At 41.7% G+C, this 27,352-nt stretch overlaps 1 protein-coding gene across 1 annotated transcript; it reads left to right on the top strand.

Annotated features, from left to right (window-relative positions):
- Positions 1-453: 453 nt before the first annotated feature.
- MEIOC (meiosis specific with coiled-coil domain) lies at positions 454-25,881 on the top strand. The gene is made up of 8 exons (XM_077806332.1): positions 454-543; positions 1,770-1,898; positions 6,647-6,807; positions 9,776-9,880; positions 14,794-16,669; positions 21,106-21,240; positions 24,027-24,207; positions 24,810-25,881. Exons 1-8 carry the CDS (start codon positions 538-540, stop codon positions 25,037-25,039), a joined length of 2,823 nt encoding a protein of 940 aa, XP_077662458.1. The 5' UTR covers positions 454-537; the 3' UTR covers positions 25,040-25,881.
- The last annotated feature ends 1,471 nt before the right edge of the window (positions 25,882-27,352 follow it).

Raw genomic sequence — 27,352 nt, 5'->3', positions numbered from 1 at the left:
GAAGAGGCCGCAGCGGCTGTAACCGTCCCTAACTAATCTCCTGGTAAACAAATCATTTGACGATTTCCCATTGGCTGGAAGGTAGCCAATCAGAGACTGGAGGTCACGAGATCAACTGGGATAGAGTAGGGGGAATGAGTCGGCTCGTGATGCGCGTGTTGGTGGGAGCGGCGTGCGAGGCGATTCCTCATTGGTTAAGTGGCGGCCGTCGCGGGGCTCCAAGTGAATCTCCTATTGGCTTTCGGGAGGTCAATGCCCTCGTGGGATAGGGCATCACGAGGCGTTAGCGCCTCGAGGGAGTCAGGCGGTTTGTCATTGGCTAGGTGAGGGTGGCCAATCCTCTGGTGTAGTCGGCGCTCGAGATTGGCCCCTCCCGCGCTGTGGTGTGAGGGGTAACGGCCGCTCAGCGCCGTCCTCAGCCCGGCAGAGGAGAGCGTCGGCGGCTCCGGGCATGGGGGGGATCCCGCCGCTCAGCCGCCCCTGCGTGCCCCAGGTGCTATTATAGTCGGGGTCCGACCCTTCGCCGGCCGGCTGCCCATGGAGGTGAGAGGAGAAGGGGGGCGGGAGGAAGGAGTCAGGGAATGGATGGGGTAGGGCGGGGTAAGGGGGGAGCTGAGCCGCCGGGAGCGGGGCGGGTACTAGGTGTAGGCATGTGGGGCTGGAGGGGCAGAGCCCGAAGTGGGTCTGTGCCCCCTGGCGAGGCGGTGATATGTCCCTCATAGCGACCCTCTCACAGACAGGTTGGCCGGTGGTACCCAGGTGCCTTTGGTGGGCTTGGGTAGTTAAGCCCCTTGCCTGCCCCAACCGTTCTCCAGCCCGGGGGGCCCAACCTGCTGGTCAGGAGATGCCATCGTCCCACGCCTGCAAGCTTCTCCCCTGTTCCCAGCCCTAGCAATGAGCTGTGGGAGAGCTGCTGCCCCACATGCAGCCACCTGCTGCTGACACAAAGTGACTTAGGGTTGATCTGGGCCTGATTTTCCAAAGAGGTCCCCACGCACTGCTCTCACTATGTTTTATGGTCAGACTGGGGGTGCTCAGGTCTTAAAAAGTCTAGTCTGATATATAACTGGCAGTGGGAGGATCACTCAGACTAGGGGATCTTCTGGCAGCATAGAGATGGTGTAGTGGTGCCTGTGCCACCCTCTTGTTGCTGTTGAAAGGGCAGTGTCTGGCTTCCTTACACCTGGCAATCTCCAGGTCCTACTTCAGCCAAGTCAACCCCAAAAGGCTCCTGGGGGCTTTTGGCAGGTGGCATAATTTAGAGCTTTCAAGGTGTTCAAAAGTATGGTGGGTGAACAGCCTGGCATGCAGGTGGCCCATGAGTCAGAGAGTGCAGAAGCCAGTTTTGTAATGGCCCCCTCCCTCAATCCCTCTATGCAGTCTTCATGCTTAGTCAAGGGTCTAGCCCATTAAATTAAGGGAAGGATTAATTTGGACCATTAGTATATAAAAGGGTTTTATTCTTCTTCTCAGGTGAACAATTTGCTGAAAACCACCTGGACAGAATCTGCAGGCAAATTTAGAAGAGTTAAACAAAAAGAAAAGGAGTACTTGTGGCACCTTAGAGACTAGTTAGTCTCTACTTGTGGCACCTTAGAGACTAGTTAGTCTCTAAGGTGCCACAAGTACTCCTTTTCTTTTTGTGAATACAGACTAACACGGCTGTTACTCTGAAAAGAGTTAAACAGTTTGACATCAGAGTAAAATTAAAATCTTTACTTAGGTTAATGTGTAATTGTGTCTTTCTACCCCATTCTTTTTATACATAGCCTAAAGTTGCATTCAGAGGCACCAATCGCTGCTGGAGCAGTGCAGAAACCAGTGGAAGGCTAACTGATGTATTCAATAGTGTTATCATGACAGGCTCCAGCTCGTTCTATGATTGCTACAAATTACAGGTTCAGCTACTTATTTCTAAATAAATTTACATTTTACAGGCATTTGTTTTCACTAAGAAACACCCACAACTATTGTTAAATATAGCTGCATGGACAGCAGAGTATAAACAGTTTAGTTTTGTTTGAGTGTGCTTCATACTAACTCTTTATTTGAAAGGGTGGTACTCAAGTGAAGGAATTTTTTCTTTATGGTGGCAACAATGGAAGATGACAGCTATTTTCAGTTTATATTCATGCTTCTATTCCCCTTCTTTCCCTTCCAAAAAGAAAGGGATGTAATCCGCGACCTTTCCCTTAATTGTCAAAAATATATAAAACAGAGAGAATTCCCCCCAAAAAGATACTTCAGTTTGAGAACTGTACTTTAGAATAACACACATGAGCTCCCTATTAACTCTTTTTCTGTTGTCTGATATATTAGGCCTATAATTTGTGGTGATTTAAAAGAAGCTTGGTTTATTATTACTTATTTATATAGCAGTAGTACCCAATGACCCCAGTCAAGAGCAGCTCCCCATTGCATTATGAAAACATAGGGCTAGATCCACAGAGGTACTTAGGTACCCTACTGCCTCTTTAAACACTTAAATCCAACGTTCTCAGAACCACTGAGCTGCTGCCTAACCCCATATTTACCTAAAGTCCCATGGTATGTCTGAACTGCAACGTAAGCCCAAGCTCTAGCCTAACCCTCCTGTTTCTACACTGCAGTTACACTAGCCCAGAGCTGGAGGGCCCAAGCTCAAGTTAAGCTGGGACCCAGGGTCTGAGCCCTATTGCTTTGCATGGTAGATGTAGCCCTGCTTGACTCAGAACCTGGGAGTCAGCTAGAAGTATCCCATATTTCCATGGGACATCTTTCTTAGTTCTCTCTATCCCAACAATCTACACTCCACACTGTTGCAAATGGAAACCACGCTCTGACCCCCACCTTTGCAAATGGCAGCAGCTCAGGTCAGTGCCACCCATTCTTTTCTGATCACTGATCTGCAAGCACACAGTCAGCCTCCTGAGCTTGCAATGAAGAGTGAACTGATTAAGCCTTTTGCAAAGCAAGCTGCTTCCTGATAACACGGCGGGGGGAGAAGAGGGATAGTAAAATTTTCCCATAGCGCACCATAGTCCTAGGGATAGAGTTGTCACATTTCAGGGGGAGTGGGCACTAGGGACTCTTGGATATGGTTACTCTGGCCTGTGTGCTGCAATGTGATCGCCAGAGCCCTAGGTTTGAACATGGATTACAAAAGTCTTAACATTGGATTAAAATACAATTTAGACACTCAAGGTTAGGGTTCCCTAACATGGGTCAGATGGCTTGAGTCCCACTGGCCTTGGGCTTACCTTGCAGTGTAAGTTACCACCTATAGGCAAGCTCACAGCCACTTAAATTCTGATGCAGCTCTGTAGCTAACAAACTGCACAGAGCCCTTGCTGAATCCCCAGCAGCCCTAAAGTGGGATTCTCAAATTAGGTATTCCCCACCTACCCTGTCAATGGGGCCTGATCCCATAGGTCTTCTCAGGGCATGCATAAAACTTGTTACTAAAGGCAGTCAGCTTAGGAATTTTTGGTATATCCCCCATGCCTTGTGTTTAGAGCACTTACTGAGGCTGTGGGAAACATTTTTGTAAGACCCTGCTCTGCCAGATTTGGAGGAGGGAGTTGAACCCAGGTCTCCCATACCATAAGTGAGAGCCCTAGCCACCAACCTCATGGGTTTTTTGGAATGGGTCTGTCTCAGTCTCCTTTGAGCTGCTCCACTTTGTATAAATAATTCATTGATTGAACCTGTGTGAGACTGATTTGGATACTGGTTAGGGCGCTCATCTTAGATGTGGATGACCTGGGTACAAGTTCCTGCTCCAAATCAGGCAGAGTAGGGACTTGAACCCAGGTCTCCTACATAACTGCCCTAATTTCCATGCTATCTGCTATGAGAGAGTAGTTCTCTTGTTTTTCATGATAAATGTCTGGGTTTTGTCTACTAGGGTGTGGGCTGAGCTGGCTTAGGTATCGTAACTCTAGAAGCGGGTTCATAGTTGAGAATCCTGAGTGGAAATAGGTGTCTCACTCTAGCCTGTCAGTCAGATGCCTAGAGGTCCCAATCAATGGCAGTTATGTCCCTGATATCTGACGGGGGGGCCTAGCCCCAGCCTTTCTTTTGCATTTCACTCCTGGCTAGTTTAGGTGGCTTTCTGCTAAACTTACTGTCTTCTGGGGTTTCTTCCTTAGGCTCCTAACTCTCCCTATATGTTGTATGGAGAGCCAAGGTGCCATGGGGATAGGGATTGCAATGCCTAAGTACATTTGTGGATTTAGCCTATAGTCTCTATTTCTAAGAAAACAAGTAATATACAAGGGTGGAGGAAGAAATATAGCCATATATACAGTTGATATATACTTGTATTTTTAAAAAATATGATGAATAGAGAATGATAAATTATCCCTATCCTGCCTCTTTATCTGTCATTAGTTGGCTGCTTCCTCATATACATCATAGCCAAAGTGGGTCTTGAGAAAAAATCAAGAGGAGGAGGGTGCAATGGACATACAAGTAGCTCAGATTGAGTGTTCCATATGTACTGCGCAGTGTGGAAGAAGGCCCAGACATGTTTATGTGGAAAGCTGACAGATGGGTAAGGTGGGTGGTGTTAATAGTGACAGAGAATGTTATGAGTGAAAAAGATGTTGGAGGAAGAATCAGGATTTCAGCTTAGCCATATTAAGTTTAAGTTAACAGCAAGACATGCAGAAGGAGGTATCAGATATGTTAAGATGCAGGATTGGTTGAAGGGAAACAGGCCAGGAGTGTGAAGGTAGATCTTTGAGTCGTCATCTTAAAGATGATAGTTGAAACTTTGAGTACTGATTTCAGAGTGGTAGCCGTGTTAATCTGTATCAGCAAAAATATTGAGGAGTCCTTGTGGCACCTTAGAGACTAACAAATTTATTTGGGCATAAGCTTTTGTGGGTTAGAACCCACTTCATCAGATGCATGGAGTGAAAATACAGGAGCAGGTATAAATACATGAAAGGATGGGGGTTGCTTAACCAAGTGTGAGGTCAGTCTAAGAAGATAAATCAATCTTCTTAGACTGACCTCACACTTGGTTAAGCAACCCCCATCCTTTCATGTATTTATATCTGCTCCTGTATTTTCACCCCATGCATCTGATGAAGTGGGTTCTAACCCATGAAAGCTTATGCCAAAATAAATTTGTTTGTCTCTAAGGTGCCACAAGGATGGCTCGTTATTTTCGAGTACTGATTTCACCTAGATAGTAAGTGTAAAGGGAAAAGAGGCTGGGGTGCCAAAGACTGAGAGTGTCACAAAGAGTGATTTAGGTGTTGGAGGACCTACCAAAGAAACAATTTGAGAAGTAGGAGAACAAGAGAGGACAGTCAAAAAAGGAAACAAAGAGCTCAAGGAGGAAGGTGTGATCAAAAGCAGTAAGCAAGTCAAGAAGGGTGAAGTTAGAGTATAGCCCTTGATATTTGACCAGAAAAAGATAGAAACATTGATGAGGGCAGTTTTGGTGAACGAGAGAGGATAAAATCCAGACCTAGGGGAACCAGAATGTGGTTCCAACAATGGTGAAGAGAGGAACTTGAGGTAGACATTATAAGTTACTCTTTATTTAGCTGTGAAGCAAGATAGTGTGGTTGGAAAAACAGGTGATTTCAAAGTTGGGGGATTTATTGTAGCTTAATCTTTTCAAATAGAAGTTCTATTTCTTTTCTAGATAGTTCTCTGCATTCTTTGGAAATATTTACACCAGCTGTCTTTTGTCTTTCAGTTAGTTCCATGCCCCCCTTAAGAATTTTGTCTAAAAGAGTCTTAGGTTCAAGATTTAAGTCATAGATTTCAAGGCTAGAAGGGACCATTGTAATCATTGTAGTCTTATTTCCTGCATAACATGAGCCATAGAACTTTTCCAAAATAATTCCTCGAGTATATCTTTTAGAAAAACATCTAATCTTGATTTTAAAATTCAGTGATGAAGAACCTGTCACACCGCTTGGTAAACTGGTACAGAATCTCAATGCCTTTTTCTAGTCTGAATTTGTCTAGCTTCAACTTCCAGCCATTGGATAAGGTGTGAGATCAGCTAGAGGAGTGCCTATAAACATATATAGTGTAAAGGAATGTGCAGGTCTTTTGGGCTCCAAAAGTAGTGTGTTTATCAAAATAAATTTTACAAAATGTTTGTGTTTTCATATATTAAGAAAATTCTGTGAAAATGTGTGTTGTTTTTTTTAAATGTAAACACTTGTCTGCAGTGTTTACAACCAGAACATTGAAGCATCCTGCTGTTGTAGGAGAATCATTAAACTGAAACTGACTAGGAACGAGAGTGTAACACAGTCTGTTTCCATTGTCCAGCACAATGTGGAATTAGTTATACCTGTAAAATTCTCGGGTTTAACAATTTATTAGCAAAACAGGTAAAGAACTTATCTATTGAATCCCAATAATAATAAGACTGATAGAAGGTAGTACATAGTCTTTGGGCTGGCAAAGAGTGAATTTCACTCTGCTGTGTGAAAATGTCCTGAGCTACGGTCAATGTCATTTAATTGTTCTAGAATAATTTTCTGTTATTAGTGTCCGTTTTTAAACTAATTGAACTGTTCACAACCTCACCCTTGCGCCCCCCCAGCATGAACCCAGTTACAGCATTGTACAGTGAAATAAATTACAAGTTTATATTATATTAATCCGTTATTTTATTGCATTTAAAATATAGAATGAAGACAATGTAGACCTACATCAAACATACAGTTCTTCACTTTCTACATCATCAGAATATTCAACTTCTGTTGACTCTTCTCTCTTATATGCACCATGGTCTACATATGGAGATGATATTAAACAATCTGCTGTTTCTCAGATTAGTGTAAAGAACAGGTATGTTATTTTAATAAGTCATCCTGGCAGAATGAGCATCTACTTCTTAAAGGGAATATTTTTTTTGTTTGATTTAGGGTAAAACTTTCAAAGGGACTTTGTCATACTGTCTTGAGTGGCTCACCACTGTAAGTACCTATCTTAGGGCAGACTTTCAGAAAACAAGAGCAGACACCCGAAACTGGTGGTATATTCTATTAGATTTCACCAAGATAGTAACAAATGTGAACTGGATCACTAGACTAGTCTTACCATAGAGTCACCGACAGTCCCCTTAGACTCTCCAGCCTTTCTTGTCATCCAGACAAACTGAATTTAGTGATAATGGTCACATACATAGGTGCTGACTCCGCGGAGTACCCATGGGGAAAAAATTGGTGGGTGCTCTGCACCTACCGGCAGCCAAGCTCCCCGCCCCAGCTCACCTCTGCCTCCTCCCCCGAGCAGGCCATCACATCATTTCGCAGCATAACAAGCTGTGGGAGGGAGGGGGGAAGAGGCGGGGCTGGGGAAGGAGTCCAGTAGGGGCAGGGAGGGGGCGGAGTTGGGGCAGGGACTTTGGGGAAGGGATTGGAATGGGGGCTGGGGTGGAGTCGGGATGGGGGGCATGAGCACCCACCGGCGCCAGGAGATGTTGGCGCCTATGGTCACATAAACCAAAAATCACACCACATCAGGCTTCTCCCAGTCCCAAAGGACCAGTCACCCCCAGATCAATTGATACTCTAGATCTTACACTGGCAGCCAATTCTATAGTAAACTAACTATAGGTTTATTAGCTAAGAAAAAAGAACGAGTTATTGAGAAGTTAAAGCAGATAAAATTTAGTAACAGGTGAGTCAAAGTTTGTAAATCCAAAATGATAGCATAGATGTAGTAATCTGCCAGTTTCCCCAAAATCTTTTCAGGACTACCCAAAATAACTCTGGGGATCTCCACCTTCATGTTAAGTTATTCTGCCCTCTTAGAATCCAAACAGTCCAGAAATGGAGGATCTTCTTTTGAATCGGTACTTATAGCTTCTTCTCCAGACAACAATCTGATAAGTGTTTTTTACTCACACAATGGCCACTTGCTTTATAATTAGCATTTCCAGTTACAGTGCTTCATTAGCATTTTACAAGATTTCTTTGAGTAATTTGGTTACAGCGTTATACACAAATGCAATTGTTTGTAATAGCAAACAATAGAGTATTTCACTAGTTTTCATGAATTGAACAGCTGAATACATTCTCATACTAACATTCACTTTCATCTAGGGTTATATAATTATAGGGGTATACAAAATGTAAATGTAATTACAGGGTGTATGCAATGTAAATGTAATGTAATGGCAGACAACCGGTTACAGATAAGTGAATACAAAACATTAGCATCTCTTTTGATTAGCATTCAAGTGAATTAGTTTGAATACATACTAATACACTTTGATATTCACGCACAAGTGAATTGGCCTGTATTGCTTTTCAAAGGTCTTAGGTGCCTAAAGATGCTGATAGGCACTAGTGGGTCATTCAAATTCAAAAGCAACTAAGCATGTTAGGTGTCTGACTCCCTTGATTTTAAAGGGAATTAGCACCTGACCTGCTTAGATGTTTTTGAACATCCCGGCAGGTGCCTATCTGCAATCCCATCAGGTTGCAGGGCTCTACTTTGAATAGTTCAAAGATCTGATACCTGTCAGACATAGCAAGAGGGCAGGTCGCCATTAGGTGGGTGAGCAGCATGGTACCTGCACAAAGGACAGCTGGAGGACGCATAGGGCAAGTGTAAGTGGTATCGGGTGTGAGCAGGAGGTGAAGGGAGAGATGATGTTTCAACTGCTAGCATAGGTGGTGGGTATAATAGGCCAGGGCAGGATGCCGGTTGCAGGTTGGATGGGGGAAGTTTTTGCTGCTTATTATGCTCCATGCAGGTTCCGGGGCAGCTGAGGAGGCAGTATCTGCTGTTCAGTGTCCTGGGTTCATAAGTAATCTCCTTGGACTCTAGGGAGACTATTGATGAACCCTGGAAGCATACCACCTCCTCAGCCGCCCAGAACCTGCATAGTGCATATCAAACACTCAGGTTCTTCTTCCGGAAGAGAGACGAAAGAAGAGCTTTTCCCATAAGGTGGTTTGGGGTCTGGGGAGGCATGGTGTGGCTGGGGGCTCCTCTGGCTATAGGGGGTAGGCGGGCTCAGGGCTCCAGCTGGCCCGGGGCTCCTCTGGCCAAAGAGGGGTGTCTTGGGGCTCCGGCTGCAGCAGGGATGGGGGGAGGGGGCAGAGTCGGGAGCTACCCTCCCCGAAGGAGGGCTCCACCCACAACTGCTAGGGCATGGACTACTTAAGCAGCTGAACTTGCTTAGCTACCTAAATCCAGAAGACTGTTCATAGCTGAGGATCTCAAGTGGATTGAGGCATCAACCTTTGGCTTATCAGCTATGCGCACTAGATCAGTGCCTAAGCCCCTCTCCGCTCCCTGTCCCTCTCCTTCGCATTTCACTCCTGGCTATCTTACGTGTCTCCCTGCTTAGTTTGCTGGCTTCTGAGGAGCCTTTCCTTTACGTACCTAAAGTAATACAATACAGTGCATGGGGTGCCTGAACACCTAGATCCGGGCTGAGAGACACTGTATTGGCAATTACACATGCAACAAAGACGGACATTGGTAGACCTGTTAGTTTGGGGGTTTTTTTATGTAAAGACAGTTTGTTTTTACACGCTGAGCCCAATATTGTAAAGTGTTGAGTAAACTCAGTTCCGTTGAAAGTGTTCACAAGTTTCGGGAGCAGACCCTGTGTCAGTAAACCCTATTTTTGCTCTACACAACATAGATTCATTTTGTTTACACACCAATTTTAGAATAAAGAAACATAAAGACTGTAAAATGAGTAGTATCTAGTGGCCATATTTGAGATTTTCACTGAGCCTTTTAAAGAGCGAATTCAAAGGAGGTAATTATCCTAATGTATATGATTTTTTTTCAGGATTCAAACGGAAAGAAATGATTATGGTAGTGAAACAGACTTATATGGACTTGTATCTAACATCTTGGAAGAACAAGATAAATCACAGCCGTATTTTGCTGAGGGGTTAGTATATTGCTGTACATGGACTACTAATCTTTCTCCCTCCCCCCCACTTTGCAGAAGCATTTTCTTTCCTTTTTCCCTTGTTTGTTTCAATAGCCATTTCTGCATCTACTGGTCCTGGGGGGAAGCTTGCAACTTCTACAACCTATTTCAAACCCTACTAAAAGATGGGTGACCTTACTAAAAGCGATACGCGTTTTTGACCAGCTATTCAAATACTCCTTTTAGATTTTTCACTTGCTTTGTAGCAAGTGCTGTAAATACCAATTCCTTTTCATGGCATTCTGGAAATGGCTTATGCAAATATTATAAACTTATTCCATTGAATCCTACAGCCTTGTGCTAATTTTCTGCACCAGAATTTATTTACATTTCAGGTTAGAATTTTATCATTTTTTTCAGTTAAATGAAATGCTCAAAACAAGCAGGTATAATATTTTTTTCAATAAATTATTTTTCATTAATATTTGAGAAGATGGAGAAAAATCCTACCTGCAAACTGTAGAGCATAAAATATTCCTTTTAGTACTACCTATGCAGAATTTGGTTATTACCTAGCTTTCCAATTAATGCTTCATAGATATCATAATGGTCTCTTCTTCTAATCTTATTCTAAGGCCCCCATCTGAGCGCCTCACAATCTTTAAAGTATTTATCCTTGCAACAATGCTGTGAAGGAGATATTATTCCCATGTTGCAGATGGGAGAACTGAGACTCAGTGAGATTAAATGACTTGCCAAAGGGCACACAGGACATCTGTGGTGGAGCAAGAAATTGAACACAGATCTCCAGAGTCTTAGACTAGCGTCTGAACCACTGCACCATCCTTCCTCTCTGATCTGCATAACACAGGCCAAAGAATTTAACCCAGTGATTCCTGCATCTAGCCCAATGATGTTGGTTAAACGTAAGCATATCTTAGAATAAGATTCACCCTTGATTGAAAGACCTCCAAGTAAAGAAGAATTTACATAAAGTACAATTGGAAGTGGAGCTCTTTTTTCAGTGTCAATTTTGTGGTCTTCCTAAATGGTATAATGAGTTTTAGGTGTAATTCTAGTCTTTAATCTGTAAAGTAATAAGCAGACTTAGAATCATAGAATATCAGGGTTGGAAGGGACATCAGGAGGTCATCTAGTCCAACCCCTTGCTCAAAGCAGGACCCATCCCCAATGAAATCATCCCAGCCAGGGCTTTGTCAAGCCTGACCTTAAAAACTTCTAAGGAAGGAGATTCTACCACTTCCCTAGGTAACGCATTCCAGTGTTTCACCACCCTCCTAGTGAAAAAGTTTTTCCTAATATCCAACCTAAACCTCCCCCACTGCAACTTGAGACCATTACTCCTTGTCCTGTCATCTTCTACCACTGAGAATAGTCTAGAACCATCCTCTTTGGAACCACCTCTCATGTAGTTGAAAGCAGCTATCAAATCCCTCCTCATTCTTCTCTTCCGCAGACTAAACAATCCCAGTTCCCTCAGCCTCTCCTCATAAGTCGTGTTCCAGACCCCTAATGACTTTTGTTGCCCTTCGCTGGACTCTCTCCATTTTTTCCACATCCTTCTTGTAGTGTGGGGCCTAAAACTGGACCCGGTACTCCAGGTGAGGCCTCACCAATGTCGAATAGAGGGGAACAATCACGTCCCTCGATCTGCTGGCTATGCCCCTACTTATACATCCCAAAATGCCATTGGCCTTCTTGGCAACAAGGGCACACTGCTGACTCATATCCAGCTTCTCGTCCACTGTCACCCTTAGGTCCTTTTCTGCAGAACTGCTGCCTAGCCATTCGGTCCCTAGTCTGTAGTGGTGCATTGGATTCTTCCGTCCTAAGTGCAGGACCCTACACTTGTCCTTGTTGAACCTCATCAGATTTCTTTTGGCCCAATCCTCCAATTTGTCTAGGTCTCTCTGTATCCTGTCCCTACCTGCCACCGTATCTATCACTCCTCCTAGTTTAGTATCATCCGCAAATTTGCTGAGAGTGCAATCCACACCATCCTTCAGATCATTTATGAAGATATTGAACAAAACCGGCCCGAGGACCGACCCTTGGGGCGCTCCACTTGATACCGGCTGCCAACTAGACATGGAGCCATTGATCACTACCCGTTGAGCCCCACAATCTAGCCAACTTTCTACCCACCTTATAGTGCATTCATCCAGCCCATACTTCTTTAACTTGCTGGCAAGAATACTGTGGGAGACCGTGTCAAAAGCTTTGCTAAAGTCAAGAAACAATACATCCACTGCTTTCCCTTCATCCACAGAACCAGTAATCTCATCATAGAAGGTAATTAAATTGGTTAGGCATGACCTTCCCTTGGTGAATCCATGCTGACTGTTCCTGATCACTTTCCTCTCGTGTAAGTGCTTCAGGCTTGATTGCTTGAGGACCTGCTCCATGATTTTTCCGGGGACTGAGGTGAGGCTGACTGGCCTGTAGTTCCCAGGATCCTCCTTCTTCCCTTTTTTAAAGATTGGCACTATATTAACCTTTTTCCAGTCGTCCGGGACTTCCCCCGATTGCCAGGAGATTTCAAAGATAATGGCCAATGGCTCTGCAATCACAGCCGCCAACTCCTTTAGCACTCTCGGATGCAGCGCATCCGGTCCCATGGATTTGTGCACGTCCAGCTTTTCTAAATAGTCCCCAACCACTTCTTTCTCCACAGAGGGCTGGCCACGTACTCCCCATGCTGTGTTGCCCAGCGCAGCAGTCTGGGAGCTGTCCTTGTTAGTGAAGACAGAGGCAAAAAAAGCATTGAGTACATCAGCTTTTTCCACATCCTCTGTCACTAGGTTGCCTCCCTCATTCAGTAAGGGGCCCACACTTTCCTTGGCTTTCTTCTTGTTGCCAACATACCTGAAGAAACCCTTCTTGTTACTCTTAACATCTCTTGCTAGCTGCAGCTCCAGATGCGATTTGGCCCTCCTGATTTCATTCCTACATGCCCGAGCAATATTTTTATACTCTTCCCTGGTCATTTGTCCAATCTTCCACTTCTTGTAAGCTTCTTTTTTATGTTTAAGATCTGCAAGGATTTCACCGTTAAGCCAAGCTGGTCGCCTGCCATATTTACTATTCTTTCGACACATCGGGATGGTTTGTCCCTGTAACCTCAACAGGGATTCCTTGAAATACAGCCAGCTCTCCTGGACTCCTTTCCCCCTCATGTTATTCCCCCAGGGGATCCTACCCATCAGTTCCCTGAGGGAGTCAAAGTCTGCTTTCCTGAAGTCCAGGGTCCGTATTCTGCTGCTTACCTTTCTTCCCTGTGTCAGGATCCTGAACTCGACCAACTCATGGTCACTGCCTCCCAGATTCCCATCCACTTTTGTTTCCCCTACTAATTCTTCCCCGTTTGTGAGCAGCAGGTCAAGAAAAGCTCTCCCCCTAGTTGGCTCCTCCAGCACTTGCACCAGGAAATTGTCCTCTGCATTTTCCAAAATCTTTCTGGATTGTCTGTGCACCGCTGTAGTGCTCTCCCAGCAGATATCAGGATGATTAAAGTTGCCCGTGAGAACCAGGACATGTGATCTAGTAGCTTCTGCGAGTTGCCGGAAGAAAGCCTCATCCACCTCATCCCCCTGGTCCGGTGGTCTATAGCAGACTCCCACCACTACATCACTCTTGTTGCTCACACTTCTAAACTTAATCCCAGAGACACTCAGGTTTTTCTGCAGTTTCATACCGGAGCTCTGAGCAGTCATTCTGCTCCCTTACATACAGTGTTACTCCCCCACCTTTTCTGCCCTGCCTGTCCTTCCTGAATAGTCTATAACCATTCATGACAATACTCCAGTCATGTGAGTTATCCCACCAAGTCTCTGTTATTCCAATCACGTCATAATTCCCTGACATCACCAGGACCTCCAGTTCTCCCTGCTTGTTTCCAAGGCTTTGTGCATTTGTATATAGGCACTTGAGATAACGTGCTGATCGCCCCTCATTCTCAGTATGAGGTAGGAGCCCTCCCCTCCCAGACGTTCCTGCCTGTACTTCCTCCCGGTATCCCGCTTCCCCACTTACCTCAGGGCTTTGGTCTCCTTCCCCTGGTGAACCTAGTTTAAAGCCCTCCTCGCTAGGTTAGCCAGGCTGCTCGCAAAGATGCTCTTCCCTCTCTTCGTTAGGTGGAGCCCGTCTCTGCCCAGCACTCCTCCTTCATGGAACACCATCCCATGGTCAAAGAATCCAAAGCCTTCTCTCCAACACCACCTGCATAGCCATTCGTTGACTTCCACGATTCGACGGTCCCTACCCCGGCCTTTTCCTTCGGGGACGATGGACGAGAACACCACTTGCGCCTCAAGTCTTCATTTTTTTTCTATATGTGTTACTCCACATAAGCAGCCAAAGTTAGTGTGCTGGCACATTCAGATTCCTTCATTTATGCTCAGTGGTTTGATTTGCCTATAGGACATAGCGAGGTAATGTAAAGTACAAGCACTCCTGAAGATATAATCAAGATGGTACAGAGAAGCCTTATGTTCTGAGTACTGAAAGATGGATTTGGGGGTATTGTGGTGGTTTGGGTGTTATTTTGCAAGTTAAAATAAATACAATGGTCATAGAGTATCAGGATCTGTTAGTACTTTATTTCCATTTGAACAGCATCAGATGGTAAATCTTTCTCCAGTGTGATATATGTATATATTGCTGCATTGACACAACCTAGCACTTTGAGGGAATTGTGCACCAGTTGGAAGCAGCCCTTCAGTTTAAAGGGAATGTTGAGTAGATGATAAAAGAATGATAGTGGTTATGATAGTATATTGGGATATAGAATGTATAAAATATGGGGGAAATGGTGGGATCTAAGAGAAGAGAGATCTTCTCTCTCTTTCCCCTGCTCCTTGGGAGGAATACAGAGGACAGAATTGTAAATACACGATGTTTACTTCTTCTAGGACCTGCTCCTCAAATTTAAAGTCAGTATGGCCTGTGAACACAACCAGATTTGCGGACCACCATGACCTGTTGTCAGAATCAAAAAGGCCTGTAGTTGCAGCCATCTCTCAACAGGTTTTTTATAGTGGTGAATCCGTATCTGCTGCTGAAAAAACGTGCTTGCATAGTGGCAATCTCGCATCACAACAGAAAATAGATGAACTTTATCATGGGTTTACTAGCATGGACCTTGAAGAGCAATGGTTGTACCCTTCTAGGAACGATCATGGCAGCTGTTACAACATGCAGACCAATGAGAATGCTAAAACACCTCCATTACAAAGCTATTCATATATCAAAAACTCTTTTATACCACAAACTGGTTTTTCAGAAGTAATAAAAGAATCAGGAGCAGATATTTATTCGTATGGAAGAGATAAAGTGTGTTCCAAAGGACCTGAAGTACAGTTGCATCAAAAGCAGGCAGAAATGTTTCTTCCACAAATTAACAGATACAGTGAAACTGCAGATTATTGTAGATACCCAGAATATTCTCATCCCAGTAAAGCAAAGCATAATAAGAGTACAAACTTCAGTGTCCAAGATAGTAAAAAATTAACAAATGGAATACCTGAAGCACCAGCTGTAGATACAGATACCTACACTAAACTATTTCAAGTTAAGCCAGCAATTCAGAAAAAAATTGAAGATACAATTCCAGATCAGCAGAACTTTACATTTTCTAAAACTTCAGGACTCTTGTCAGAAAAGCAATTTGCAAATGAACCTTCATTTATCACTGACTTTGGGTTAAAATCTGAGTATGGACTAAAGTCTCATGCAGCTTGTCCAGGGACTAGTGATTTTGCAAATGCCACGGAAAAACAGCTCTTTCCCAAATCTGATCCCCAGAATTCTGAATATTTTAAATCACTGACTTTATTATCAAACTCAGCAACCACTTCAGCAGGCACTAGTGCAAGACCAACTTGGATGAATATTCAAACTAAAAACAATACTTCTGTCCTGTACCAGAATCCAAGCACCTTGATGAAGTTGAGTAACCATCTGTCTGCTACTCCAAAAGGTTCCAATAATTCTAATGATTTTTCTCAATTGTCATCTTCAAATTTAACTTTAAATAGTAACTTGTTTCAGAAATTCTGCCTAGAAAATCCTTCAGCATTTTCTAGTTTTGATTTTGGTTATAACACTGCAGAACGAATTCAGCCTGCTAATCGTATGGAAGGACTAACTAAGGTTGGAGAAGAGAGTCTCTTTGAATCAATTACTGATAAAAAAATTAAGCAGTCAAACGGTTTTTGTGAGAACTATTCAGCTCAACAATATGGGATCACTGAAAATTTGAACAAACACAACTTCCAAGCTAAGCCACAAAGTGGACATTATGTTCCTGAGGAAGGACAAAAACATTTAGATGGATTGCCACAGAACACATACCAGGATCTGTTGGAGTCTCATGGTCACTTTAATAGCCACAGACAGGGAAGTGGAGATAGTAATATTGTCAGTAGCCGTGTAAATCGCACACAGGCTTCCTGCTTTTCAAACAATTATATGATGGGCGATTTAAGACACAATCATAACTTTCAACAACTTGGTTCAAATGGCTTTCCATTGCGATCCACACATCCATTTGGCCATTCAGTTGTTCCACTGATGGATTCCTATGATTTGTTTTCTTATGATGATTTAAGTCATTTATATCCTTATTTTAATGATATGATGTATGGTGATGGTTCTTTCTCTGGTTTTGTACCAACATTTGGCTTTCAAAGACCAATTAAAACTCGTAGTGGGCCTGCCAGTGAACTTCATATTAGACTGGAAGAATGTTATGAACAATGGAGAGCGTTGGAAAAGGAAAGAAAAAAGGTAATAATAACTATGACATGACTATCTCTGTCTTCTGTAGATAGCAAGTTTAAATCTAGACAGTTAATGTGTTAAGGTTTGAAAGTGATGAAGTCCTAAAATGGGGATTTAGGGAGAAAATTAGCTTTTTCTGTAAATTTAGCTTTTTCCTGAAAACAGGAAATAAGAAGTGAAATCTTGATATCTGTGATTATGTATGTTGGCTGCAGCTCCATAGTTAAGCTTGAATTGAGTTTTGCACTTAAACCACGGTTCAACTTCTCTTATATTATATTTTTCATATATATCTTCACCAAAACTGCAGCACTTACTGTTTTGAGTGTACAATGAATTTCCAGAGAATTGACAAGTATTTCCATTAATTGGGTTAGGAGTTTAATTTTAAAATGGATCCTTTAAGAAATTTAACAACTGGTGTCAGACTTTTTTCTTTTAATTCCCTAACAATCTTTATAATGGAATAGCAGACTTTTCAAACTTCTCTTACAGTTAAACTCACTGGAATCTGGGGCATAGGCTGTATTTGAGGACTTATTTAGGATTAGAAGTAACTTTTTTTGTCATTTTTCATAAATAAAATTTTGCCCTTTAACAAAGGCTGAAGAATAACATTCTTCTACAGAGAATTCCAGAAAAATCTGCCTTCTTTCTAAGGTATGTTTACACAGCATTTAGCTGTGCAGACAGCACTTTTAAGTTATGGGTCAGGCTGGAGCTCGGGCTCTGAAGCCCAGCTTAGGCAGGGGGCTGGGCTTCAGAGCCAGAGCTCCAGCCTGAGCCATAACTTAAAAGTGCTGTCTGCACAGCTGTTTTTAGAGTGCTAATGCAAGCCCCGTAGCCTGAACCTGCCGACATGAGCTAGGAGGCTCACTCTTGCGTGCTCCAAAACGTTGTGTAGACATTCCCATAATGGCTGCCATTTCCGGTTGTTCTCAGTGGGATTAAAGCCACAGGCTGTCTCTAGAAAAAACAGTTAAACTTGTGTGATAAGCTTTCGTAAGCTAAACCCACTTCTTCAGATGCATGGAGTGAAAAATACAGTAGGCGGGGGGGGCGTGTATTACAGCACATGGAAAGGATGGGAGTTGCCTTACCAAGTCGGGGGTCAGTGCTAATGGGGCCATTCAGTCAAGGTGGAAGTGGCCCATTGCCAACAGTTGACAAGAAGGGGTGAGTATCAACAGAGGAAAATTATTTTTTATAGTGACCCAGCCAGTCCAAGTCTTTATTCAGGCATAATTTGATGGTGTCAAGTTTGCAAATTAATTCCAGTTCTACAGTTTCTCGTTGAAGTTTTTTTGTTGAAGAATGGCCACTTTTAAGTCTGTTGAGTATCCAGGGAGATTGAAGTGCTCTCCTACTGGTTTTTGAATGTTACTATTCAGACAGGGTTTTAGCCCACAAAAGTTTATGCCCAATGAATTTGTTAGTCTCTAAGGTGCCACAAGGACTCCTCATTGTTTTTGCTGATACAGACTAACACGGCTACCCCTCTGAAACCTCTCAGTTAAACTTGTTCCTCTTCACCATCTGACACCATAGGGAGCCGCCATCTTCCATTAGGGAAGTTTAGCTAATGGGAAACGGGCCTCTGGCCATGTTGAAAGAGCAGTTCTTCCTGAGTTTTTTGTGAGGAAACTCCATTCTTTGTTGAAAGAAAAGAACTTACGAAAAATATTGATAAAAATTACCAATAATCCCAAACACTTATTTTCAAAATCTCATTGTTGCACCACATTTGCTAAAGAGCAGGAGGGAGGAAGAACTAGTGGTTTTGTGTGTGTGTGTGTGTGTGTGTGTGTGAGAGAGACAGACAGACAGACAGACAGACAAAGGGAGCAGTGTGTCTGTGCATGTGTGGTGAGGGAATGCTGAAAGTGCAGGAGGAAGAGGGAAACTAAGTTTTTGTGTATCTGCAGAGCAGTATAGAGAGGCTCCGGGGAGGGGTGGGAATTTGGAGAACAGGCAGAAGCGGTAAATTGGGGTGTATACGCTCAGGCTGCATTGGTGAAACAAAGCAATTGTAAACCTAGCTTATCTGGCCAGTATGCTGTGGCTGCTTTGTGCTGCTCCAGAGTGACATAAAATGGCCACAGTATATTGGTGAATCTGGTCATTAAAAGTTAAACCAAAAAAAACTTGGTTTGAAAAATTTCATATTTTCAAATCATTAAAATCACATGGTAATGTTCTCCCTGAGTGTTTTGTTTAATATTCGTATATGAAATTTTGAAATAAAAAATAAGGAAATTCCAGACAAAAACTGTTAAAATGGAATTAAGGTTGAGATGCATACAATTAATTCAACATAAAGTACATTGCAGGGATGGTGTTATCCAAAAAACAACTATTGTTAACCCAGGAAATTTGAGGTAAAGTTTAAACTTGAAAAAATCCAAACAGGAAGTGCAGTTAGGGCACTCAATAATCTTTATTCTGTCCTATTGTGACACCATTAATTTAATCTGGGACCACAAACATTAACATGCCTTAATCCTACAGTTATTGCATGGTGCCTCTACAAGGAAGAGTTAAGAAAGTGCTCTAATTCTGCACTTTTGTACCTTAAATTTAGGTTTCTTACAAGTTTAACCTTACTTCTTGAATTTCTGTTAACAACATTTGATTTGGGGATCATTGCAACACCCCTGTAATGTATTTTATCTGAAATTACTGATATGTACTCTAACCATAGCTCTATCTTGAAGTAGTTATTTTGTCTGGAAATTAATTTAATCAATATTAAAATATGCATGAATCAGCCCTATCCATTTTATCAGAAGAAAGTGCAGTTATGAAAATGGGTTCTTGATACTGCGATGCATACTGTTGGCAAAACTAGTGTCCAGTGCTCATAGTTTGAGGATACAAATTTTACAGTGAGGGCTAGATCCACAAAGGGATTTTGACATCTAAGTCCAAAATTTAAATCCTCAAAACCTAGCTTAGCTGCTGCCTAACTCTATAGGTGCCTACGTTTCTGCCAGTAAAGTCCCCCTGGCACTTAAATATTGGGATAGAGAATGACTACAGCCCAGTGTTCAGGGCGGTCACCTGGGAGACCCAGATTCCAGTCCGTGCTCCTATGAATATTTAAAGCTGTTCCACATTGTATAAAATACTTGAGAGATTGAGAGGGCTCAGAATATCCTATAGTTTGGTGGTCAGGGCACTCTCACTTAGGCGGTGGAAGATCTGGGTTCAAGTTCAAATTTTGGAATTAAACAGAGTGGGGGCTTGAACATGGGTTTCCAACATTCTGGAGGAGTGTCCTAACTACCAGATTATAAGAGGGGGCATGACAACAATCCCCTTCTCTTCCTCACTCCTTTTGGGAAAAAGCAAACTCGGGAGATAATTAGGTAACTACCCTAGAGTTAGGTACCTAACTCCCTTGAGGGGGAGGGCTTAGACCCCACCCTTCTCCTTGGCATTTCCTGCTGGCTAGTTTAGGCAGCTCTCCAATCAGCTTGCTGGCTTCTGTGAATCCCATTCTTAGGGATTTAACTCCCCATGCATGTTCAGGAGTCTGGGTGTCTGACTCAGAGCTATGGATTCCTCGAGGCAACAGGACACCTAAATGTTAGAGATTGCAATCCTGAGTCCTTTTTGTGGAGCTAGCCCTAAATAGTTAGTTTAAATACAAAAAGAAAAGGAGTACTTGTGGCACCTTAGAGATTAACCAATTTATTTGAGCATGAGCTTTCGTGAGCCACAGCTCACTTCATCAGATGCATACCGTGGAAACTGCAGCAGACTTTATATATACACAGAGAATATGAAACAATACCTCCTCCCACCCCACTGTCCTGCTGGTAATAGCTTATCTAAAGTAATCGTCAGGTTAGGCCATTTCCAGCTAATGGCCTAACCTGACGATTACTTTAGATAAGCTATTACCAGCAGGACAGTGGGGTGGGAGGAGGTATTGTTTCATATTCTCTGTGTATATATAAAGTCTGCTGCAGTTTCCACGGTATGCATCTGATGAAGTGAGCTGTGGCTCACGAAAGCTCATGCTCAAATAAATTGGTTAGTCTCTAAGGTGCCACAAGTACTCCTTTTCTTTTTGCAAATACAGACTAACACGGCTGTTACTCTGAAACCAGTTTAAATACAGTCATTCTAGAAGCTCCTTTGAAGTGAATGGGTAGCTTATTCCCTTTAAATGACAGAGGATTGCCAAATCCACTTTGGGAGCTAGTGATCCGGTGTTAAGTGTCTGCTTATTGAGCAGACTGAGTGCGAGCCCAAACTAGCAATTTTCAAGCCACATGATTTCTACAACTATATCCATTTCAGCACCTACTTTTTTTTTAAGAATTTTTAGGAAAAAAGCTTCCTAGGGGAAAGAGTTTATTATTGTTCCCTACAAGAATAATTAGACAACACACTTCATTAACATCACAAGACAACTAAGTCATATTTTTTCTCAGACTGAATCTGCTCTTGCCAAGAACTACCCAGGGAAAAAGGTTTCCAGTACTAACAACACTCCAATTCCAAGGCTGACATCAAATCCATCGAGAGTTGATCGCTTAATTGTGGATCAGCTACGTGAACAAGCCAGAGTGAGTTGACTAGTAGTAATGGCATAAAATTATGTTAGATTACTTTATATACTTGTCATAAGTGGTAGTCCTCATGAAACATGTATTCTTTACAATTAAGTAAAGTTAGGATATCTTGAAATAAACTACAAAACTCTTAAATATATAAACTTAAGAAGTGGCAGCACGTCTGTTCTCCTGTACCTTTGAATTATTACTGTGGAATGGTTCCCACTGTCCCTAGCAATTGATTTCATTTTACTCTTTGTGTGAAGGTGTTCTGCCCCAGTTCCTTACATTACATCTACCTGCCTCACAGGTATGTTATGTCCTAGTTTTTGACTCTCCCACCACCCGCTTATCACTGTAAGTTCTGTCACCTGTATGAATCCCTTTCGTAATGTTAGGTCACTTCAGATTCATCATTACAAAAAAGTCCAAATCCTTTAATATCTAGCATAATTTAGATTATCCTGGCTGGGATGGTTTAGTTGGCGATTGGTCGTGCTTTGAGTAGGGGTTTGGACTAGATGACCTCCTGAGGTCCCTCCCAACCCTGATGTTCTATGATTCTTCAGGAATCCTTTCCCAAAGACGGCCAATGTAGCACACAGCATTCCAATTTAAATCTAAATCCTACTGGAATGGTATTGTCTTTTTCATACTTTATTCTGCTAATGAAACTTAGTATTGTTTACTGTTTTTACTGCTGTTATGTAATGGGATTATTAGAAAATGTTAATGGAATAGATACTGTCATAGTCAAATGATCTCCTTTTCTTCATTTCAAGAAGTAAAACTGATTTTAAAATGTACTATCACCATTTTACAGTTTCATACCCCAGAATGTTTTAAAGTAGTACAACTCAATTCACCTGACATAACACTGTAGTTTCCAGTGGGGTGGAACATGATGTATCCATTTATAGACCGATTTACGGCCCAACTGCCCAACAATTTGGGATATGAAGGGAATTAAGTAGAGGAGAAGCATAGGTGGACCGCATGTAAATGCCCAGTTTAGGATTTTGCTAGAACACCAGGATCAATAAGTAGAAGTCAGCCATCCTACAGTCTGGTTGGGTTGCTTATGTTTCGTTTAGTAGGATCACTTCTTGTTTTGAACTGCAAAAAGTCATTAGAAAATAAGCTCAAATACTTAAAATAACACACTGCTTGGTGCTTACAGGTTTTATATATGTGTACACAATGGTTAAAAATATAGTGGTTGTGATGGAATAAGGGATAAGAACATTTTTTAGAGAGTTGGGGGGCTGAAAAATCATTGAATTGAATAAGAATAATAGATGCTGAATGGATAGGCAGGTGTTCTGTGGCTGGTGAGTGGATGGATTGAAGCAGTGGCATCGGAAGCTTCCTAACAATGGGGGGCCACCAGTGCCCAACTGTAGCCCCACCCCCCAGCACCGTCCTTTCTCCCCAAGGCCCTGTCCTTGTGCTGCCTCGAGGCCCTGCACCTTCTCCCTGAGCCCTCACACTGCCCCTTCCCCCAAGATCCCGCCTCCTCCCCCGCCCCCATGGCTCGTCCTTATGGCCAGTAAAAAGTGGGGGGACCATGGCCCCCTGGCCCTCGCTGTTCTGGTGCCTCTGGATTGAACATAGCTGAGAATTGAGGGCAAGCAGTTTATAATTTTAAAAATAAAATGCAGAGAATTGATAGTGACTGGCTGGAAGGGACTGCTGGCGATGGTTTCTGTAGGTTTTTGTTTGTTTGTTTTTTTTAAATTAAGACGTATGCTTCCCCCACTCCCTTACCATTATGTGTTCTTGTCTTTTTTAGATTGAGCTTTCTTGGGGTAGGGACCATAACTCCTGTATTTGGAAAACACTTAACATATAATAGGTGCTACCAAAATTGAAATAATAAAGGAAGGGTACTGGCTTTTTTTATTTTAATTTTATTTTATTTATATTTTTTTAAAAGGAGAATGCTATTTACACTCAGTCTTGCTCATTTGTGAAAGGAAAACACATAATTGATAGTTTTGTAAAACTCTATAAACCGAAGTGTGGTAAGGAGCTTCTTCCACAGCTGAGGGATTTTTCCAGCTTTGTTCCACATTTCAAAGGTGGACCTAGGAGAGAAAATGTTTGAGATTTTCAAAAACTGTACGGTTTTAGAACGCTTATCTCTTCAATTACTAATGGAAGAAGAATTGCTAAATAGTCCACACTGACCTGAAAATCTCAACCATTGCATTTAGCAAAGCATTTCAATTGTTTTTAAACAAATTTCAGCCTTGACGCTTTACTAACATGGTTCTTAGTCTTAAAGTATGTCTTCTCAGCTAGAGCAGTAAGTTCTCAGGGAAGCTGTAGGGCCACAAGTGTGTTTAACAGGAGGAGCTGGCATTCACCTTGAGGGGTGGGGGGAAATCCAAGCTTGTGTCCGCTCCAAAGTGTGGAATGAAGGCAAAGGCTAAGATTTTCAAAAGTGACTGGTAATTTTTTGGGTGCCTGATTGAGACACTGTCTGAAAATCAGTCCCTTTTTAAAGGTATTCCAAGTTGAGTACACAAACATTGAGGCACCCAAAATCACTAATTAATTTTGAAAATCTTGGCAGAAAAGCCCATGAGTATTGTGTTTTTTTTACTATCCCCAAACCAAGCACTGTTTGGCTTCTTGTTTGGAGAAGATAAAATTACAGGTAAGGATTTTACCTATTTCCAAAGCATACCATTTTGTAGCAGGATGATATTCATCTCTATTCTACTTCAGTTTAATTTTCACTTAAGTCTAGATGAAGACAACATGATCTATAACAGATATAAAATGTTCATTAGGTCGTGACTTTACTTGGAAAAATGGAACGTCTTCGCAGTTCTCCCCTTCATGCTAATATCTCCACTGCTCTTGATAAACATCTGGAGGTAATTCATATAGTGCAGTCACGTAGGAAGGATGAAATTGTAAATGCTTCAAATCGGCAAAGGCAAGGAGCTCCGAGATGCCAAGATGACAGAGGTATAAATGTCCTTCTACAGTCTCCTGTTGTAGCAGAATAAGCCTAAATCTATCATAATTCCATAATAGGAAATAGTGCTTTATTTTATTTTTTTAATTTTTATTGAGAGACTTTGATTTGAGTTTTTGACTCAGGAAATATGGCAGAATTTTTCAATGGTTTAAACTGATTCCTTTTAGCTAGGAATGTAGAGTAAAATCTTTTGAACAGTAGGTAAATGTAATCAATTTATAAGAGGTCAGCAGGAGGTAGATATAAGTAGCAAGTTCGTGCAGCTAAGTAAGAGGTTTCTATATTGAACTTATCACTCTAGTACCAGAGGCCCAGTTTCAAAGGTATTTAGGCATCAGGAGTTAGGTGCCAAAGTACCTCTGAGGATCTGGGTCTAAGTGCCTAAAATCATTTGTGCCACTCCCACTTGCTGATTTAAGGCGCTATATTGATAGACTCAAAAGGGAGTTTCAGCCCATCCTCATAGGGCAGCAATACAGGGTTCTGAGTGTTCCTCAGGAGTTCATCTAATCTCAGTGAAAAAAATTTCTCATGGTGTCTAATATTAACAATATTTAGTGGACGCGTAATACCTTTTTCTTCCCCACAGATGTTTTTGCTCTCGCTTTGGCAATTAAAGAGATGAGTATAGCAACACGCAAAGCACGTACTACCCTTTGGTGTGCTCTTCAGATGACCTTGCCAAAAACTACCACTATAGCTGGACAAGTAGATGTGGAGAAAGCTTTTCAGGAGATGGTACAGTCTGAAGATAAAGCATGTGAAAATATGAACAGCAGCAACCTCTTGAACCAGAGAGGTGAAACAAACAAACACTAATTAAATGTTCACCCATGCAAGAGTAAAATTTGCAGTGTGGATCTGGCAGGACACAGTATACTGTGACTATTTTAAACGAACTCTTAAAGCTTGAGAAATTAATTGATTTTCTTCCAAATTTAAAGTTAATACCTGAATGAAGCAAGTTCAGCTTCTCAAAAAAATAAAAAAGTCCAATTTCTAACTAATTGGAGACAAACCCACTGAACTAACAGGTTATACTAGCAGCTTCAGCAATACATTATCTAGTCAGATTTGTTCCTTTAAGTAGTATGATTATTTTTAACTGCCACTCTGCAGTGCAGGTAAGCACCAGTGTGAAATTCTACTAAGTGATAAGTTTCATTTAGGTTTGCCTTAATAAACATGTTTTCAAATAATGAATCTCAGTGACTGTAACCCACCATAGGCTGCAGTCTAGTAACCGACAAGTTTTGATTGTGATGTAAAAAGGTTTTCCTTATCAAACTAATACCTGGAAACAGGAGGAAAGCAATGCTAAACATACCCAGTATTAATGTAAAAATTAAATATTTAAAATATTGACATATTTATGAATTTGAAATTTTAGAATCTAAATTTATGAAAGGAAATGCACCAGATTCTCCTAAATTAGTGATATTATAAAACTGCCATTGTGAAACCATGCAATGTAGTGAAGGTAAAACTTGTTCAAATCATTTGTGCATATTCTTTAAAAAAAATTATATCTCTGTTTTAAAATATTTAAGTGTAATCAAAACATTACATTTACACAATCTGAATCTTAAAAAGCTGCAAAGTAGCTGAAATAATGAGTATTGTTCTTATACCCTTGGCTTAATACTTTTAAAGAGGGTATCACGAGGTTCTGAAATGTATTTTTTTTTTAAAGTTACTCTTTAGCTAGTTTGGTTTGAGATTGGTTAGCATATATTTTGTTAAATTTATTAGTTTTGCTTCTGTATTTTTGAAAGCTATTGAATGCTTGGCTTTTTCTGTGTTTCTTATCTCTTAATATCTTTGTATTGAATGTGAATAATTTATTCCTTAATATGAAATGTTGATATTATGTGGCTCAGGAGATCTTGGGTTTTAACAATTCTAGCATGAAGTTAAACTATAATGTGTGGATTAAATTTATTGAGCTATCCTTGGCTAGATTCACCGATACTTTAAATATCGGTGTTCTTCTTAGTTTTAGAAATCCTCGTATGCAAAAAGTGTAATCACACCACATAAATTGTCTTTGGATGACGTGAGAGAGAAACTGATTGAGAACGCAGGATAGACTGTAGTAGAACTATTTTGATCATTGATATGACTTACAGTACTGCCAAAATTAATTGCATAGGGGCAGCAAAATAAAATACAACATCATACCACAGTAGTCACTGCACAAAGACTGGTTAAGTTTGACGTAAGACATGTTGGATGTTATGAAAACAAATATTGTACTGAATTTAGTCTGGTAAGAAATAAAGTAGCTTTAGTTGAAAAGTGTTGTTTTACTCTGCATATGCATATTTGAATATGTTTTAGCGAATTAGACTCTTTATGTGCATGTTGATATAATGAAGGATAATTTTATATTCTCATCAGGAAATGAGATTACTGAATTTCGTTGAAAGGGATGTTGACGGTAAAAGAATGCCAGCATTGTAATCAGATTAAATACACCATAGAGAACTAAACATTTTTGCAATGGATCATAACGGTTTTTTAATTGGTTTGCACATTAACTATGGTTAATAAAAGCCAGAAGCTGGCAGAGGTTGCCTACTTGAGGAATCCAACAGATCCATCTGAAATTCTGGTGGTACTACTGGTGGGTTGTTGATTTTTTTGTTTTGTTTTTAGGGTGTGGGGGGAGAATTCATTAGCATAGACAGAGACTCTTTGGGGCAAGATAAAATTAAGCAAGAAATAAGATTCCTTTTCTCCTGCTTACCTTAACTCAGTTTAGATGCTGGGAATTCCACAAGTAGTGTACAAAAGAGGGAGCTATAGGGTGGATGCTGAACAAACCCTGAATGTTGCTGCTGCATAAGATCTGCCATACAAAGGCAATGTCTTTCTGGCTATTGAGCCTGTAACAAGAAAAAGCGTTGAGGTTGAAGCACACTCTTGTAGCTGCCGTGCAGTTTGATGGAAGGCATATTTTTCGTTCCAGGATGTGGTGAGTCTGTGGGCTCAGACAGCTGAGGGGAAGACTAAGGCCTAGTTCCTCAAAGATACTTGGTCATTGCTCTGCTCAGTGTTGCAATACCTAATCCTAGGTGGCCTGCCACTGAGGAATCCTCTGCCCTGAGCTAGGTGTCCAGGCTCTCCATG

This window comes from Eretmochelys imbricata, chromosome 27 (assembly GCF_965152235.1).
Source record: "Eretmochelys imbricata isolate rEreImb1 chromosome 27, rEreImb1.hap1, whole genome shotgun sequence".
Lineage (NCBI taxonomy): Eukaryota > Metazoa > Chordata > Testudines > Cheloniidae > Eretmochelys > Eretmochelys imbricata.
This window is presented reverse-complemented; position numbering and strand designations above follow the sequence as displayed.

Bases quoted from the DNA above. Each gene is read 5' to 3' on its own strand.
- MEIOC (XM_077806332.1), top strand. The intron at 1,899-6,646 runs GTTCAGCTACTT...TTTAAAATATAG, and splicing joins ATGATTGCTACAAATTACAG to AATGAAGACAATGTAGACCT. The intron at 16,670-21,105 runs GTAATAATAACT...ATTTTTTCTCAG, and splicing joins TGGAAAAGGAAAGAAAAAAG to ACTGAATCTGCTCTTGCCAA.